This window comes from Mastacembelus armatus, chromosome 15 (assembly GCF_900324485.2).
Source record: "Mastacembelus armatus chromosome 15, fMasArm1.2, whole genome shotgun sequence".
Taxonomy (NCBI): domain Eukaryota; kingdom Metazoa; phylum Chordata; class Actinopteri; order Synbranchiformes; family Mastacembelidae; genus Mastacembelus; species Mastacembelus armatus.
In genome coordinates this window covers 18,875,714-18,891,617 of record NC_046647.1, presented here as the reverse complement: position 1 = coordinate 18,891,617, position 15,904 = coordinate 18,875,714, and the positions used below count along the sequence as shown (strand labels likewise).

The following is a 15,904-nucleotide window of genomic DNA, read 5'->3' as shown; positions in this document are numbered from 1 at the left end:
ATAAACTCTAAAACGGTCTTTGTGGTTTAACAGGATGGACTGAACAAGACTCTAGGGACTCACTGCACCCAGCCAGGACAAAACATCAAAAGTGACATGAGTGTTCAGGTACCTCAGCTCAAAGTTGTCACCATCATTTAATCAGATCGAAAATCATTTTGTATTCATAATAAATGGTCATCAGGTAAATTATTAGCTCTGAATCCTGCCTGAATTTGGTTATCTATTAGAGATTTTATTTGATTATATTTCTCATACATACAAGTGTGAACAGATAGTTTTGGACTAAAATCCTCCACATTGTAAAAAAAAATAAGAGTGGTTTGTGCCATGATACAACAATGTTAGAAAAGGAAGAAAGTTGTCATCAGTTAAAAACAAGTTGAATAGCACTGGAAAAGCAGGACATCTTCACATCTGTCTGGGAACAAACTTGAGTTTTACTGGCTGAATCGGCTGGAACTTCCAGTCAAACTCCAAAGGAATCTAAAGGAAGATATGGATGTACAATCAGGGACTTGGCAGCAGAGTAATATAACAGTCTGAATGTGTAAATTGCTCTGGGTGGGGCCTTAGTCTTACCATGGTGTCTTTGCATGTTTCCAGAGTGTAATTCTGTAGGAGACGGACAAGAACGAGCTTCATGACGAGGAGAGCGTAACGCATCCCAATGCAGTTCCGAGGGCCGATCCCAAATGGCAGGTATGCATACTGGTTCACCTCCTCCCCTCCATTCTTACTGAACCTGCACATACAGACCAGATTAATGGGTACCTGAATCAATGAAGACACCTTAAATATAGGAAGCGACACTTTCCTGTCACTTTTCCATATTCCATACAACAGTTCTCAAATCACTGGCTTACTGCATTTACCTCTCTGGTCTGAAAAGCTCAGGTGAGCTCCAGAAACGTGGGTCCTTGTGTAACAGGCCCAAAGAAATCCCAACTAGGGTTCCTTGAGGGATGGTGATTCCTTGGACCTGGACCGTTTTTTTGCACAACCTCTCAATGCGAGGTGCAGTGGGCATCAAACGCATCGACTCACAAATAACCTGGTCCAGGTACTGCAGACCAATCACATCCTCATATGAAATGGGAGACTAAAGGCCAAAAGGTAAAAGAGGCAACAAAAAGGTGTTACAATATATGATGTCAGCTGCATAGTCAGTTTCTCTTTTTCACAATGTTGCAATGGGCAAAGAATCACATGCAGTAAAATACTGTACATCTCTTGGTACGCTGGCATCAATTTCCTCCATCAAGGTCTGCATTGCATTTGGGTTGGTGGCCAGATTGTAAAAGATGTAAGTGAGAGTGACGCTGGTGGTCTCATAGCCACCAAAGATGAAAACAAAGGCCTGAGACAGGATCTCACTTTCAGTCAAACCTACAAGAAAACAGTGGAAAATCTTTGTCTCTTATTTCACTAGCTTAGTCAAAGTTACTGTACCAGTACTCTGGCAATTACTTTCTCAATGAATCACTTAGTTGTTCAGGTGCAGGGGGAGCGTTCACACACCAAAATCAATGAGATTTTTTCTTTTTATTCAGTTCAAATTGTCACAGCGTAAAAGGAAATGCACAGATGTTTTGGCTACACCGTCTTCAACTTAACAGGTTTAACAAGTGGTTTCATGTTGTCCTCAGATTTACCTCTTTCGAAACTCACAGGTTTAACTGAATACACACAAATTGCAAAACAAAAATTCCTTGAGAGGTGATTTTAATCAGTAATGACTGAATAACTAATTGCCATTGATTTTCTGTGACTAAAAGATTTAGCAATAGTGTAATGATCTGTAGATGTGTCTTTCTTGTGAGTGATTTGCCATTGACTCTTGGTGTTACTTTGACTTTAATGAATTACTGCTGTGGTGAAAACGTACCTTTACTTGGCTGCTCTTCCTCACTCTTTATGTCTGTGTCTGGTATCTCGCTCTGAACCATCACCTGCAGGAAGTCTGCTCGGCCCTAAATCAGCACACAGAACATTCAACACGTTGCAGAACATTGCTATGAAATGTCTTGACTTATTGTTATTATTACCACCCCTATGTGTTCCCATTAAATATGAACCTTAGGCCAATTGGGGTTAGCTTAACTTAGCATTGGTGCAGTGACATCCTGGACTCCTAGGAAGTCTCTGTGCTAAGAAATAGCTCAGTACACACAGCAGTTAGTTGTTTTTACACTTCACTGTTTGTATTAAACACACTGGACCACTTGTTGAGCAGCTTGAGCAGAGCAGAAGGACATTGTTGACTTTTGGACAGAGCCTGGTGAGGCTCTTTCCCCATGTGTCCAGTTTTTGTGAGCTTCATATTTGATGGCTACATGAGACAAAAGAAGGCTGTGGATCTTCTCAGCCATCTCCTGGCAGGAAAGCAAATAAGTACATTTCCCAAAATACTGAGTTGTTCATTTAATTCTAATTGTTGTGTCTTGGTACAGATGAAATGCTTACAGAGTCTTCTGCACTGTGCTGGTCTTTAAATCTCTTGATGATGTTGTAGAAATAATTCACACTGTCTCTGGGCATCAAGCTAATATTCAGGAACTTTAACAGACGTTCACCAAAGGGAAACATCACTGAAAGGAGACCAAAGGGTTGTTAACCAAAATGTGCAGAGTGATACCAGGGTGCTCATATCAACAAATGGTCTCTGCCTGTGACAGAGGTGAAAGAAGTACATACTTATTAAAATAAAAGGCCAAAAGTTCATGTTAAGTATCTTCTTGAGCTGCACAATCAGGGTGTCATCTGGATTGTTTATGGAGTCTACCTCAACACTGAAAGATGCACTGGTCACAGCGTCTAAACTGTAAGGTGCCACAAACCTGCAGTGGGACAAGAGAGAGGTTGTTGGTTAAGCTCTAGATCATGCATTAAGTACCATCACTGTCTGACATATACATATAGAGAAACAACATACTGTTTGACATCCATGGGTTCATCCAAATTTTTTTCTCCAAGTTTCTCAACAAGTCGGTCTGCGTAGCGAGCAACAATAGGAAAAACCTTTAAAATAGAGGTTTTGTAATATTCAATCAGTGGGTAAGGAAATACAGTAAAAGTACCATTACAACAACTTAAAAATACTCCACTACAATTAAGGTCCTGCACTCAAACTCAATTTTACATGAAAGTATTATCAGCAAAATATAGTTACAGTATTAGTACTGTGGAGAAAAATGGCAGCTGTGATTGATGTATGAAAATATACTACACCCTATCCATGCCCCTGGATGTTCCTATTATTTCTAGTCACCTGATGTTTACTGCCCATGTCTCATGTCTCTGTATCTCTTTTTGTGCTGGTTATTCTGTGGATGCCTGTTTTTGTCACCTGCCTCTTGCCTGTTCTGTTTTTGATCCTGAACCTGTTTCCTGCCTGCTGCCATTGTCACTTTCTACCACTGGAAATGCTGATAATCTGCTGTGCATATTTATTTCTATCATTAATGCCATTAATATATTAGTGTCTCTCAGGGGGTCTATACAATCAGATAAATACATGTAGAAACACTGCAGACATACAGCAGATAAAGGCACCTCTGCAAGTAGTTTCCAGAAGTGATACCAACCTGTTTCAGTCTTCCGCTGGTGAAACATGGAGATAAAGTGCTCCGAATTCTTTTCCATTTTTCATCTTTAGTTGTTGTAATTGCATCAGCAAAAGGGCCTGTCACTGGAACATCCTGTAAACATGAGTAGATTAAAGAGCTACTACACTGAGTGTTTACCAAATTCATTCTTTCCAGTCAGAAAGAAACAAGGTGTCTGGTTTGACAAGAGGAAATACTGAGGATTCAAACTGTGTAACTTCTGTACAAATCTGTAACTACATTACACTGAATTTGTTTTCCCCTGAAGTGTCCAGGCAGCAGTTGTGTGTTTGAGGAGATGTATGTAATAATATTATTTGGCATCACCTGCAACAGGTTCCTAATTTTGGCTGCCAGTGCACAACAGACAGCTGACCAAACCCAATCCAATGACAGAGTATTAATGAGAAAACCAGAACCACAGACACTGTCTCACTTCTCCAGTCTGTGTCCTCTAAGGTCACTTGCAAAACAGGGGAGACCATTTCTTGTTTTTTCCAGCTGGGTCTGCGTGTGGGTCATGGTGTAATCCTCGACCATAAATCCTGAATTTGAACTTTTCACTTCCTGTGTTACTGTAATGTCACTACAGCAAGAAAATGACATGGCCCAGCGTTCCTGCAGAGTGCTGCCTGGGACTTCCCAGGGTTTGCAGACTTTGATGAAACAGATCACTTTAAAGACATCTGACTGCCAATGTTGCTGTGTCAGTGACTTTTCAAACACTCTGGGGTACGATAACAGACAGAAGATGAGCCTCTTACCCTGCGGTTGGTAAACACAGAGTAACACTCCTTCACCATCACAGTTTTAATAATCTCAGGGTCTGCCACCATCAGAAGTGGCAATCGTCCATCATACAACCTACACAAAAACACAACACATTATAAACTATGAGCTGTTCTTTAACATCAATATTTACAGTAAATAAATAGAATGAAATATATGTTCTGTGGTGCATTCTAGCCGGTTCCTAGAAGGAAAGAAATATCTTTATGTTCTGGAGCAGATATCCTTTCACAATAAACTGGTTATCATTATAAATTAACTGCTTAATTATATTTCACTATCTTCGTATCTTATACATCCAAATTATGTAACAGTCTTTTATATAAAATGATCCTACGTTGAACATTTAGTGGAAATAATGATACATTTGATGCTTAAAGAGCTTGTGAGAGATGGTATTTAAAGTCAGGACAAGTAACTCTGAGTCTAGTCTTTAAATACTTTCAAGTGCAAAGTATGACATCCAATGGAGGAATGTAAGAAAACTGATGCAATATTTCATCCAGAAAAAAATTAATGAGACACAGATTTTAATTTTTTCTTACTTCCTCGTCCAATAATCATCTTGTGACTCCTCAGATTTATCCCATGACTCTTGCAGTTTGTACTAGTAATTTTACCTAAGTACACAATCTGAGTACTTCTTTCAGCACTGATTTTATTTCCAATGGTTTGCCTTAAAACATGAAGGAACAACTCACCCCCAGACATCCCCATACTTGGCTTGGCACTTAAGATCAAAAGGAAGAATTCCCTAGAAGAGATGTCAAAAACGTGTTAAAAGGTTAAAGGGCCACAGGGCGTGGGTGCCTTTACAGTGTATACTGAGATCACTAAATGATTATATACCTTTTTAAAGTTTAGCATTGTTCCAACAAAAGGCAGTGGCGTTGGCCCGGGAATTCCCAGTTTTTTGAAAAAGCTGTATGGCCAAACGCCGTACCTGTATTATAAAAACACACAGATGAATATTACAGCAGCTTAACGCACAGTCGAGAAAAAACTGCAAAACGACCTAGCAGCACTATGACAGTCGCAGATGCTGGTGCAGACACTACTCACAGCAATAACAGGGTGAAAAAGAGAACCAGTAGAGTCCAGGTGGTCGCGGAAAACAATGGAAGGACAAACATGTTGAGTTTGTGCCGTGGAAGCGCAGGAGAAATAAGGAAATACGCCGCAAAACAAGTCACTTTTAACTAATCGGCTGTGGGAGGAGTCCAGAGCCAGGAGCTGCAGGGAGGACGGATCACCAGTGTTTGTGTAATACACACAGGAACAGAGGTTGGTTGGTTGGTAGTTGTTTACCTGTTTCAGGGGGTGACTCGTGCAAAGCTGTTGTTTATTATTGTTTATTGCTTTTCTACAATATAGGCACGCTTCAGAAGGCTTTGTAATAGATTTTAGATTCTTTCCCCTCATTTAGTGATTTGTCAAACTACAAAGCAGGACTGATTAAAAGTTAATTACAGGTTAATTTCATACCGTGGAGCTTAATTTGAAATGATATGCAAATTCTGGAAATGTAAAAAAATTCTATTAGATAGATAGATAGATAGATAGATTATGTAAGGATTAAAAGTTATTATATGCTTTCTATCAACTGCTTGTAAAAAATGTAGCTTTGAGAATGGTATAGAAACTGTGATAGAATATTAGACGTGACCCCCCAGAACCCCCCCCCCCTATTTCCCGAACAAAGAGAGGTCCATGTACATGTTGATGATTCTTCAATGCAAATAAATCTACTACATTGAGTTACTGTGAAGAACGAACGAAAAAACGAACGCGCTTACAATAACAATAAATACAATAAATATTAATTTCACAACAAAAGTTATTAAGCTGTTACAGCAACTTTGATGGCTGAGGTTTTGTAAAATCACATTACTGTGCAGTATTTGTTGGACCATCTACTATTAGTTGCTTCAAAATAACAATAAAAAAGAGAAAAAAATAAATGAATAAGTGAAGCGTGAGCAGTTTTAAACATTATTTTACCTCCGCCCGCACCGTAGATAACCCGGAAGTACACAAATGACCCTCTCCACTGCCTCTCACGTTTTTAGTTTGGTTTTTTGTCTTTTTAAACAGTATTGACCATTTTTAACATCTTGTCGACGAAAAGCGAACAGCATTTGTGGTAGTTAGGAGGTGAGTTGACTAACACATATGTGGCTTAAAAAATTATCCAACCTGATGCCCTTTTAAAGATGCCCTTGGTTTGTTCGGCTAAAGCTAAGCTAGCTCCTCATTCTGCGTCAGTCTCGTGGATTTAGCAAACGAAAATGAGATTTTTACACATTTTATCATCGTCCTTGTAAGTTGGGGTCATGGTTTGACTTCAGCTGTAACGGGACCTAACGAAAGTGAACGATGTTAGTGAAAACAGGGCTGGATTTTTACTGTTCGTCCCGTTTTAAATAAAAAAACAACAGAAAAGGTTTGGGTATGACAGAAAATAACAGATTTTATTGTTTTGATGTCAACAGAATTATACAACATCTGCAGCAGACACCCATTTAAAATGAGTCATAGCTCGTCCATTGTTTATTCATCATCTTATTGTTTGTCAGCTGACTTTAACCAAACTTTCTCATTATTTTAGTACAGGGAGCCTTTGTCCTGGTTGTTTTCCAAATATCCCTGCGCTTCCTGCTTCTGATTGGCAGCACACACCTGATCCAGGTAATCAGCAGTAAGTAGGACAGGGCAGTGGCTCTGGAGGTCCCCTTATAGGACATTATATGAAGTTGTTGCAGCTTTATATGATAAACAGTTTGTGTGTTACACGTTAACCCTGCTGAGATAAAGCTGTTGATGTGGTGTCATTGCCTTGCACTGCTGTAAAACTGCCATAATCACAGACTGTACTGAGACTGATCCAGAGGGTCAAAGTCTCCTTTTACTTTCGGTGCACGTTCATTACATCTTTGTCTGGTTTCAGTGACAAATGTATAGTTTCTGGTTGCAAATGCATCCAGCCTCGATTGCTTTGCAGAGTTTAATCTGAAGCCCCTGTTGCCTAGGGCTTTATGGTGCATTCATGTCATATTTATTTAACTGTAATTACAAGCATCCAACATGAGTGTTTTACTAGTAAATCTGAGACAGACATGATGTGAATTGCTGGCACCAATAGCGTTTCCCACGACAGATGTCTCAACAAAACACAGCAATACCTGTAGTTACTTTAACTGCACTATTATCATTAATACCATCAGTTCATGCTATAGAATCTATAGACTATTGTATCTGGGTTCACTTGGTAATAAACTGCAACAAATATACGACACAGATGAAGCAGCTACATTTGTGGATTTATCAGCGACAGAGTTAGAAGAACTGGACTAATCTGAACATTCAAGTATAATAAGTGTTTTTTTTTTTTTTTTTCATGTTATTCCGTCCCAATGATGTGTGTGTATGTGTGTGAATGTGTGATAATGCAGGAGATGATATTTCCTGTCTCATCTGTTTTTGCCACAGTGACATGTATAGTTGTTGCCCACACAATTTATTTGTACATGGACTTTGGTTACCTAGCAGAGTAACTCTGAACAAATTCAGAGCAGAGGTCTTAGCCAGTTAACACAAAATATCTGAGTGGTTGTGGGAGCCTTTAATTGGTCTTTTTCATAGAAGACATTTTGACCCGTCTTTACAGGAAAAATATTATATAAAAAGAAAAAAACTAAGGATTGTTGAAGTCTATTTGACTGCCTCAGTTTCAGGTATTGTGCATATCAGCTCACTATGACACTACCATGTCTTACTGGGACATTGGAATCAAATAGATCCAGTGTTTATATTATTATTATTGCCACCTGTGCTTTTCTGATAAGAAAAAGCCTATTATACTCTGCTGCTGTGGTTGTTATGGTTACTATTATTATTACACAATGTCTTTATTGAAAACATTTCAGGCATGAATGGTACAACTATCATTACAGCAATCGCTAATTCTTTTTTTTTTTTTTTAATGTTTTGCCTTTTCAGAAATAATTTGCCGTCATGTTCCTCACCCTCAGCCTGCTGAGGAAAGGTATCCCTGGGAAGCAGTGGATCGGAAAATATCGGCGTCCACGACAGATTACGTGGCAGATGAAACGCAACATGGTGAAGAATCTGGAGCGTGAGGCTGAGAATGAATACTGGATCAGCCGACCATACATGACTCCGGAGCAGGAGTTCAGCCACGCAGCAGAGCGCAGAGCCCAGACCTGGCTTAAAATCAAGGAGACCAAATTCTGCAATTTTCCTGAACACAAACACGTGACAGACCACCTGAGTCATCTAAAAATCACCAAGACTTGGTCGAATTAAAGTGAGCAATGAGTCGACATGCAAAGACCATCTACCATGTGACAATTTAACATGTTGGTGTGTGCAAGAGAAAGCTCAGGTCTGTAAGCTCTGAGTGGAGAAAATATTTCTGTAAACTGTTGTTGGTTTTGTGTCACAGAAACTGAGTCCGCACTGCAGCGGGAATGTAATTTCGCCACATTGAGTGCAGCTTCTTTGGATAAAAACTGCTTAACAGTCTCTACCTGATCTGTGGGTCCTTATTTTAGAACTCATTAACAAAATACACTTTCAAGTTGAGAGAAGCAGAGTTCCCAGTGGTTATAAAATCTCTGTAATTATATGAACTGCTGAAGTGTATTCCATGAGGGAGATGTTACATAAAATTGTGTGGGGAGGTTGAGGAAAGTTATGTAATCCTACAAAGGGTTAATTGTACTGTAATACAGCAGAGTACATTCTGCTATTATACATTTTGTATATTAAAGGGTTTTGACTGTCAGTAAACTCGGATATAGTTTTTTTTAGCCTTTGAAGTTAGAAAAAACAGGAAGGAATAATATTTAAAATTCATAGAAATGCTGATTCAATTTATGAATTTAACATTTTTTGGGAAGCCAATTAATCAGAGGCTGGGTTTCTGTGAATCTGGGGCTCTGGTTACTCAGTGATGGACATTAATGCAGTTTGACCCTCAAACCTCAGTTTACATCTGCAGCCTGGTCACATGAATGATACTGTATTGATAACTTGTCTGATAAGAGTTATTGCCATTAATTGCTACTAATGTTTATCTACAAGATGATGTAGCATGTTATAATTTTCACTCTCCTGCCCCTGATTTTCATAACCTCTTAAGGACAGATTGAAGGAAGTGTGTGCCATAAAACAGGCCCACAATAATCATCAGACCTTAAAAGGAGCCATGAACATGAGCTATTCTGTCTTTTATTGAACACTTCAATGCCTGCATTTAGCATTTACAAGCTGATAAGTATACAGTCATTTCATAATTTTAATTATGACATAGCTTTAAATAGCCTATAAAATAAAAATGTACCGTATTTGACTAGAATATTAAGATACCTATAAAATAATTTCATGCAGCTGTGTTTTTATATATTATCTTTATAAAACAGCCCCGTTTAAAAATGCATTAAGATTGGTGTGATTTCCCCGATGTCTGCACTGCTCCTACATTGAAATACAACAGTCTGGTTCAGCTATTTCGAGCCGCTTTAACTGCTTAAGCATGTAACACTGATATCCAGTACTTCTCTGCAGTGCACAGAGCCCTGCTGGTTTCCATAGCAGCCATCCAGTCTGATGCACACCTGCGACAACAGGTGAACCTAATGAACAAACCGAGAGGAAAGAGAGTCTGCAGCCATGTGGGCTCCAGGGAAACCACATGTTTGAGCAAACCTTTCATGACATTTATTTCACCTGGACTCTTTTATTGTCACTGGAACTCTGTTCTGCACCAAAAACAACTGAACTGATTTTATTCATTAAGGCCAGTGATCAACAAATCATAAACCTGCCTGAAGCCTGTGCAGCACATAACACCCTCTGTTCTTTGGCCCTCGAATCGATAAAGAAAAAAATATAAATGGGTATAAACATGGAAGAAACTAAGAAAGCTGTGTCTGGATCCCAGCCTGTAAAATAAATGTAGAGTAATAAAAAATGCAATAATCTCATCTGAACTGCAGCGGCGCAGAACGTAAAATAACAGCTTTTCCCCAGCAGGTGGCGCTCCAGGTCCTGGTAGTGATAACCGTGGAGGAGCAGCCTGGGCCCCTCCTGAGCGGTGCGCCCAGGCGTTGTTTTCTTCTCCTGGATGATGAGGTGCGTAAAGAGGCGCCTGCTCACCGCACCGGGCTGAGGAGGCAGCTAACGAGGAGTCCAGACAGACAGACAGCCCCTCTCCAACAAATCCACGCAGAGCTGGAGAGACCATGAAGACAAGCGGCAGACCGAGGACTGTTCACCTGCAGACGGCTGAGTGAAGAGGCGGGATGGCGGGGGGTCGGAGGGGACTTGTGGCCCCTCAGAATACTTTTTTGGAGAATATTGTGAGACGCTCGAACGGTAAGGATGAAGATTCATGATTCATACGCTTCGCTATTGAAGATGTAAAGATCCAAAGTAAATGCAGCCTGTTTTGGAAACTAGGCGCGTTAATTGGCGGACAGCCTGTCTAATCAAGCCAATCAACTAATTAACCAAACAGCGCAGTGAAGGAGGCTAATTAGCGATGGAAAGTTTGTTTTTCGTTGAGCTGCGTATAAAAAAGACACTTGAGTCACGACCTACCTAAACCTCATTAATTGAATTAGTGGAATCATTTTCAGGATGACTGGTTTTTCTGACGAAGCTTCTGTTCTCAGCTGGGAGTCCCTGCAGTGTGTGCAGAGCAAGAAGACAGCAGGTTACAACAGTTATTAAATGTATTACTGATTACATAAGACCAAAGGAGCTTTGAGTTAGGAAAGTAGAGTTTGGATACTTGGGATGGCTGCAGATCTGATCTGATCTGACCTGATCTGATCGTCCTTTCTGCTACAGACTGTTTGAAATGAAATCATTAAGCCCATTTTGTTTAATGCTTAATATTAAGCAGCAGCATAAGGATGGGTGTTAAATAGGAAGTTGCGTTTGTCCAACCAAACCTCAGGCTGTATCCAATTAATGCTACTGCATACAGCTCTCTCTCTCTCTCTCTCTCTCTCTCTCTCTCTCTCTCTCTGGATAATAGCAACAGACACTACATCATAACCTAAACACTGCATAGTGTGATCGATGCATTATCAATCAATCAGCCACTCAATTATGGTTAAATTAATTCGACTGTCTTGACTTTCAATTAGGAAATCTGAAAACTCTCAGCACAAACTAAAATAAAACATATTTCATAGAAACTAGTCTGGAACTTCTGCTACTGAGACAAAAGTCATTTGTTTTTGGTCATTTAGGGCACAGTTTGCTGTTTAATTATGATTACCACAGTCTGATGGAAGTCTTACAGTATTTTTGGACATGTCAGTCATATTTTGGTCAGCCTGTTACTAGATCCAATAGGAGGTGACAGGCCAGACTGAATTGTTATGAGCTGTGAATGACAACCAGCAGCTCTGTGTGTGTTTGCATGAGTGTGTGCGGCCACATTTGGAGGCAACTGCTGGATACAGACCAGTTAAACAGTTCAAGCTCTAATGGCTTCTTTTTCCAATGGGGTTTGGTTGAAGTTACTGTACCATAGAAAGAAATCTTTCATTCATTTGATGATTTTTTTTTTTTTTTTTTTTTCAATAATTTGTGCATCTGTCTACACACGCCATGGGCCTCGCTGTCAGTCTGCTACTTTTGCACATTTCTAAATGTTTCGACAGACAGGAACAGCTTGTTCAGAAGGGGGTGACTGCATCTCTCCAGGATGAGGTTTTCTTCATATGAGCAGTGTGATGTGGTTCTTTATTTGTTTTAAAAAAGGGAAATTAGCATCTTAAAAACAAAAGCACATGCTTTGGGTGACATGTGGATTAGCAGTAAATCTCCCCCAAGAAGGAATCCAAACTATAACCTGCAGGAAGAAACACTTAGTGTTCACACGGCAATGACATAGATGCTTCTTTTTTCAGGCTTTCACTGTTAAATAAACCTCTCTGTGCTACATATTTTGTCTTTGTTTTCTCCTTTGATATGTCCCATCGTTTTTGCCTGACATTCAACAAATGTTCCTCACTGTAATCCTGTTAACCTTCTTTTCTTTTCAAACATATCAGTTTGGACACTGTCACATAGACAGACAGGTACTATAAAGTCTAATTTGGCATGCTGCTGTTTTCTTTACAGTACTTATCACTTTGTAATGTACCACTCAATGTTCTATACCAAATGCTGTTAATTTACGAAGCACTTAGACATGTTGAGAATCTGAAACTCTTTGAAAACGTGCTGCCACACAGCAGTGAGTGATCAAATCCTGGGCTGATAAGTCACAGCTTTGACTTGGCTTTAACTTTAACCACCTAATATTCATCTGTAAAATAACACGTTGGCATGGAACGTCTCGTGCATTGTTTTCTGTCAGTGTTCTCCTGCTTTTAATTGTCTTTTACTGTGTGTGTGTGTGTGTGATAGAAAAATGTGTCTTGTGCTAGGTCTTTTGAATAGAGCTTGAACGATACATCGAGTTATGTTGAATGCAGATAAATCGGGGACAGGGCTGTCAAACCCCAGTCCTTGAAAACACTGACCTACTTGTTTTCCAACTGGCCCTGTCCTAGCAGCTTCTGAATGGCTGAACACACTTGATCCAGGTAATAGGCAGTGGGTAGGGCAGGCACAGTTGAGGACTGGAGTTTGACACCTTTGGCTTATAATGATATAGTGATAAATAACCAGACATTAAAAATAGCTGTTTTAGCTCTTTTATTATAACCAGTGTTGCTATTGCACAGTTTGTCTGCTAAAGTCCTGCAATAGCTGTGTTGGTTATAGCCCATTACATTTAGGTTTGTTAGGGTTAGGAAAGTTTTAGGAAGTAAATGAACAGCCCTGTCATTTTCCCTGTCATCAGTAAATGTACTTGCAGTTTATTTTATCTGTAGATTAGTTTTTGAATGGTATCAACAGTATCAGCATAACACAGCCTTTGAAAGAGCGTTATAGGTTATTGTGGCGTAATTATTGGCATGTTGGTGTGATTTCATGTTAGTTTATAACGAGTCAATAAAAGAAGTATTTAACTACATCCCAGCTCATCACATATTTTGGTCAAAACAATGCTCAGCAAGTCTGCATCGGCTTTAAAAACTGTATCTTTCGGGCTCTAGTTTCTAATTCCTTCTCCTGCTATTTCTCCCATGTGTTGTCACGTTGTAGTAATCTGTGCGTATAGAAGTGTGGTGTGCTTTAAGATTTATTTTTGGGTCATTACGCCTAAAATCCCCTCTCCCAGCCCATTTAAAACCATTGAATCTAGATTTTTTTTTTTTTTGCCTTTTGCCCAAAATACATAGATAATAGTTTTTTATTTGATATAAAATCACATGTGGATGTGGAAATGAATATTCATCTAATATGTCTATGACGTGTTTCATAATTGTCAGTGAAGAGATGGTTAGTTGATATAGTTATACTTATTTCTTACAAAGCAAAGTCAAAATTGATGGTAATAGTATTTAAATCACAATCAGTCCAACGATAATAATGTATGTCATCACCTTTTCAATGCATTTCTCAGTTATTTGACAAACATTTTGTGTGTAGCCATTTGTTTTAAATACAGGTAAAAAAAATAGTATTTTTTCAATACGAATGTTACAGAGATCAGTCATTTACATGTTTTATGCTGTTTATTTTGTGCTTTCTTAGTTCAAATACCAAGCTGTTAAAAAAAAACAAAAAAACACCAGCATTACTTTTATTTTATGACATGAGGATCATTAGATAATGAAACTCAGTAGCAGTTTCTATGTTAAAATAACTGATGGTTTTGAAAAATATTGTGGAAGCAAAATAAACCAATACCATTTTCATGCGAGTGATTGTTCAGATTGTATTAACATTTTGACCATGGACACATTTTGCTTGGAGGCCTTGCTAACATTTAAATATGCCAGATGGGAATTCATGTGCTCTCCTTTTCTATGGCATTTCAGTATTGATGACAGTTGATATTAATATTTATAGAATATACTTGCTAATAAGCAAGAATCACTATCTGTAAATTGAACCATTTAATGACGAACACAGCTCCACCTCTGAAATGACTAACTAGGCAACTAGGTCTGTTACATACTCAACATAAGCTAAATATAATAAGGCAACAATAACAGAAAACACATATTTGTATATTTCCTGCATAAACAGATTTGGTGTTTGTGTGACATTTGTGTGTAAGCCCTGTGTCGAGTGTGTAACAGACCTTAGCTCATCATGGACACTAATGAAAAGTGTGTGTTAGCTTGTATTGTAACAATAGAGGAAACATTACAAGTTAAATGTGTATTTCTAAACACAAAATCTTTCAGAAATACTTCAAATACACAGACAGATTCCAGATGGTGAGGGGATTACCTTCATTATATGGTATCCAGTACTGGCCCAGTATAACTGCTCTAATCTTTTCTATAAGTTGCGGTGTGTACACACAATGATACTGAAAGAGATGGTTTTCATTTCCCTGAATAGGATTTGCTTTATGATAAAAATGTTCAAAGTTACACACTTAATATCCTTTGCCCCAAAATTTGCTTCATAGTTGACTTTCTTTGAATTGTTACTTTACTCTAAGTTTCTGTCGACTTTGTCTTAGTTCTCATGTGATGAACACAAACCTTTTCCCAAACCAAACTATAGTTGTACTATATTATTGTTTTAAGAACTACTTTAAACCCTGAAGTGATTTGCCCTTTTCTTTCCTCTTTACTCCCAAACAGACACAAACTTTGTCCTGGGAAACGCTCAGATAGTGGACTGGCCCATTGTCTACAGCAATGATGGCTTCTGCAAGTTGTCGGGATACCACAGAGCAGAGGTGATGCAGAAAAGCAGCACCTGCAGGTAGGATCTGTGTCTGTTCACAACCCGAAAATGCTAAATACAGTCACACGTTTGAGTTTATGGATTAGAGACTGTATAATGCAAGACATTAAAAATCTTGACATTTGCCAATTAGTTTTGTTAGTTAAACAAGATTAGTCAGGGACATTGTAAGAACTTGTTACAGGCACAGCTGTTTTGCTAATCTGAATTAGCATCTTGGTCGAAAAAGCAAGATGCTGCATTTGTTTACAAGGTCTGTTTTAATGTCTAATGTGTATTATACAGGTGTGTTGAGCTCTCACTTCTATCCATCCATTATCTGTACCTGCTTATTCCTTAACCAGGGTCACGGGGATCTGCTGGAGCCTATTCCAGCTCTCTTCGGGTGAAAGGCAGGGGTACACCCTGGACAGGTCCACACAGGGCCACATAGAGACACACAAAGACAAACAACCTCACACACTCACTCCTATGGGCAATTTAGAGTCACCACACATACATGTGTTTGGACTGTGGGAGGAAACCAGAGTACCCGGAGTAAACCCATGCAGGCACAGGGAGAACATGCAAACTCCACATAGAAAGGCTGGGTTACAAACCCACGACCTTCTTTCTGTGAGGCAACAGTGCTAACCACTCATCCACCA

General features: G+C 39.1%; 3 protein-coding genes across 6 annotated transcripts in view; 2 read left to right on the top strand and 1 right to left on the bottom strand.

The window, feature by feature from the left end:
- Positions 1 to 109: 109 nt before the first annotated feature.
- Positions 110 to 5,620, bottom strand: LOC113131583 (cytochrome P450 3A56-like). Its single transcript, XM_026308999.1, has 13 exons — positions 5,460 to 5,620; positions 5,247 to 5,340; positions 5,099 to 5,151; positions 4,373 to 4,472; positions 3,588 to 3,701; positions 2,936 to 3,021; positions 2,698 to 2,840; positions 2,467 to 2,591; positions 1,889 to 1,973; positions 1,229 to 1,389; positions 876 to 1,102; positions 583 to 745; positions 110 to 486 (listed from the first exon to the last, which is right to left on the bottom strand). Exons 1-13 carry the CDS (start codon positions 5,528 to 5,530, stop codon positions 412 to 414), a joined length of 1,497 nt encoding a protein of 498 aa, XP_026164784.1. The 5' UTR covers positions 5,531 to 5,620; the 3' UTR covers positions 110 to 411.
- A 797-nt stretch (positions 5,621 to 6,417) lies between these two features.
- On the top strand, positions 6,418 to 9,856 carry mrpl57 (mitochondrial ribosomal protein L57). 3 transcript variants are annotated; one of them, XM_026309431.1, is made up of 3 exons: positions 6,418 to 6,551; positions 7,006 to 7,085; positions 8,397 to 9,856. In XM_026309431.1, exon 3 carries the CDS (start codon positions 8,412 to 8,414, stop codon positions 8,721 to 8,723), a length of 312 nt encoding a protein of 103 aa, XP_026165216.1. In that variant the 5' UTR covers positions 6,418 to 6,551; positions 7,006 to 7,085; positions 8,397 to 8,411; the 3' UTR covers positions 8,724 to 9,856. The 3 variants fall into 3 exon arrangements, with proteins under 3 accessions (XP_026165216.1, XP_026165217.1, XP_026165218.1); XM_026309432.1 differs by having other exon boundaries at positions 6,423 to 6,551; positions 7,011 to 7,085; XM_026309433.1 differs by lacking the exon at positions 7,006 to 7,085 and having other exon boundaries at positions 6,435 to 6,551.
- Positions 9,857 to 10,601: 745 nt separating this feature from the next.
- Positions 10,602 to 15,904, top strand: part of kcnh1a (potassium voltage-gated channel, subfamily H (eag-related), member 1a) — a 29,404-nt gene continuing 24,101 nt past the window's right edge. For both annotated transcript variants that reach the window (XM_026309396.1, XM_026309397.1), the window contains exons 1-2: positions 10,602 to 10,796; positions 15,152 to 15,275. In XM_026309396.1, the coding sequence (XP_026165181.1) occupies positions 10,724 to 10,796; positions 15,152 to 15,275 (197 nt within the window). In that variant the 5' untranslated portion in view covers positions 10,602 to 10,723. The remainder of the gene's footprint in view (positions 10,797 to 15,151; positions 15,276 to 15,904) is intronic.

Bases quoted from the DNA above. Each gene is read 5' to 3' on its own strand.
- LOC113131583 (XM_026308999.1), bottom strand. From the start codon at position 5,530: ATGTTTGTCCTTCCATTGTTTTCCGCGACCACCTGGACTCTACTGGTT. The intron at 5,152-5,246 runs GTATATAATCAT...CATCTCTTCTAG, and splicing joins CAATGCTAAACTTTAAAAAG to GGAATTCTTCCTTTTGATCT. The intron at 1,103-1,228 runs GTACAGTATTTT...TTTGGCCTTTAG, and splicing joins ATGCCAGCGTACCAAGAGAT to TCTCCCATTTCATATGAGGA.
- mrpl57 (XM_026309431.1), top strand. From the start codon at position 8,412: ATGTTCCTCACCCTCAGCCTGCTGAGGAAAGGTATCCCTGGGAAGCAG.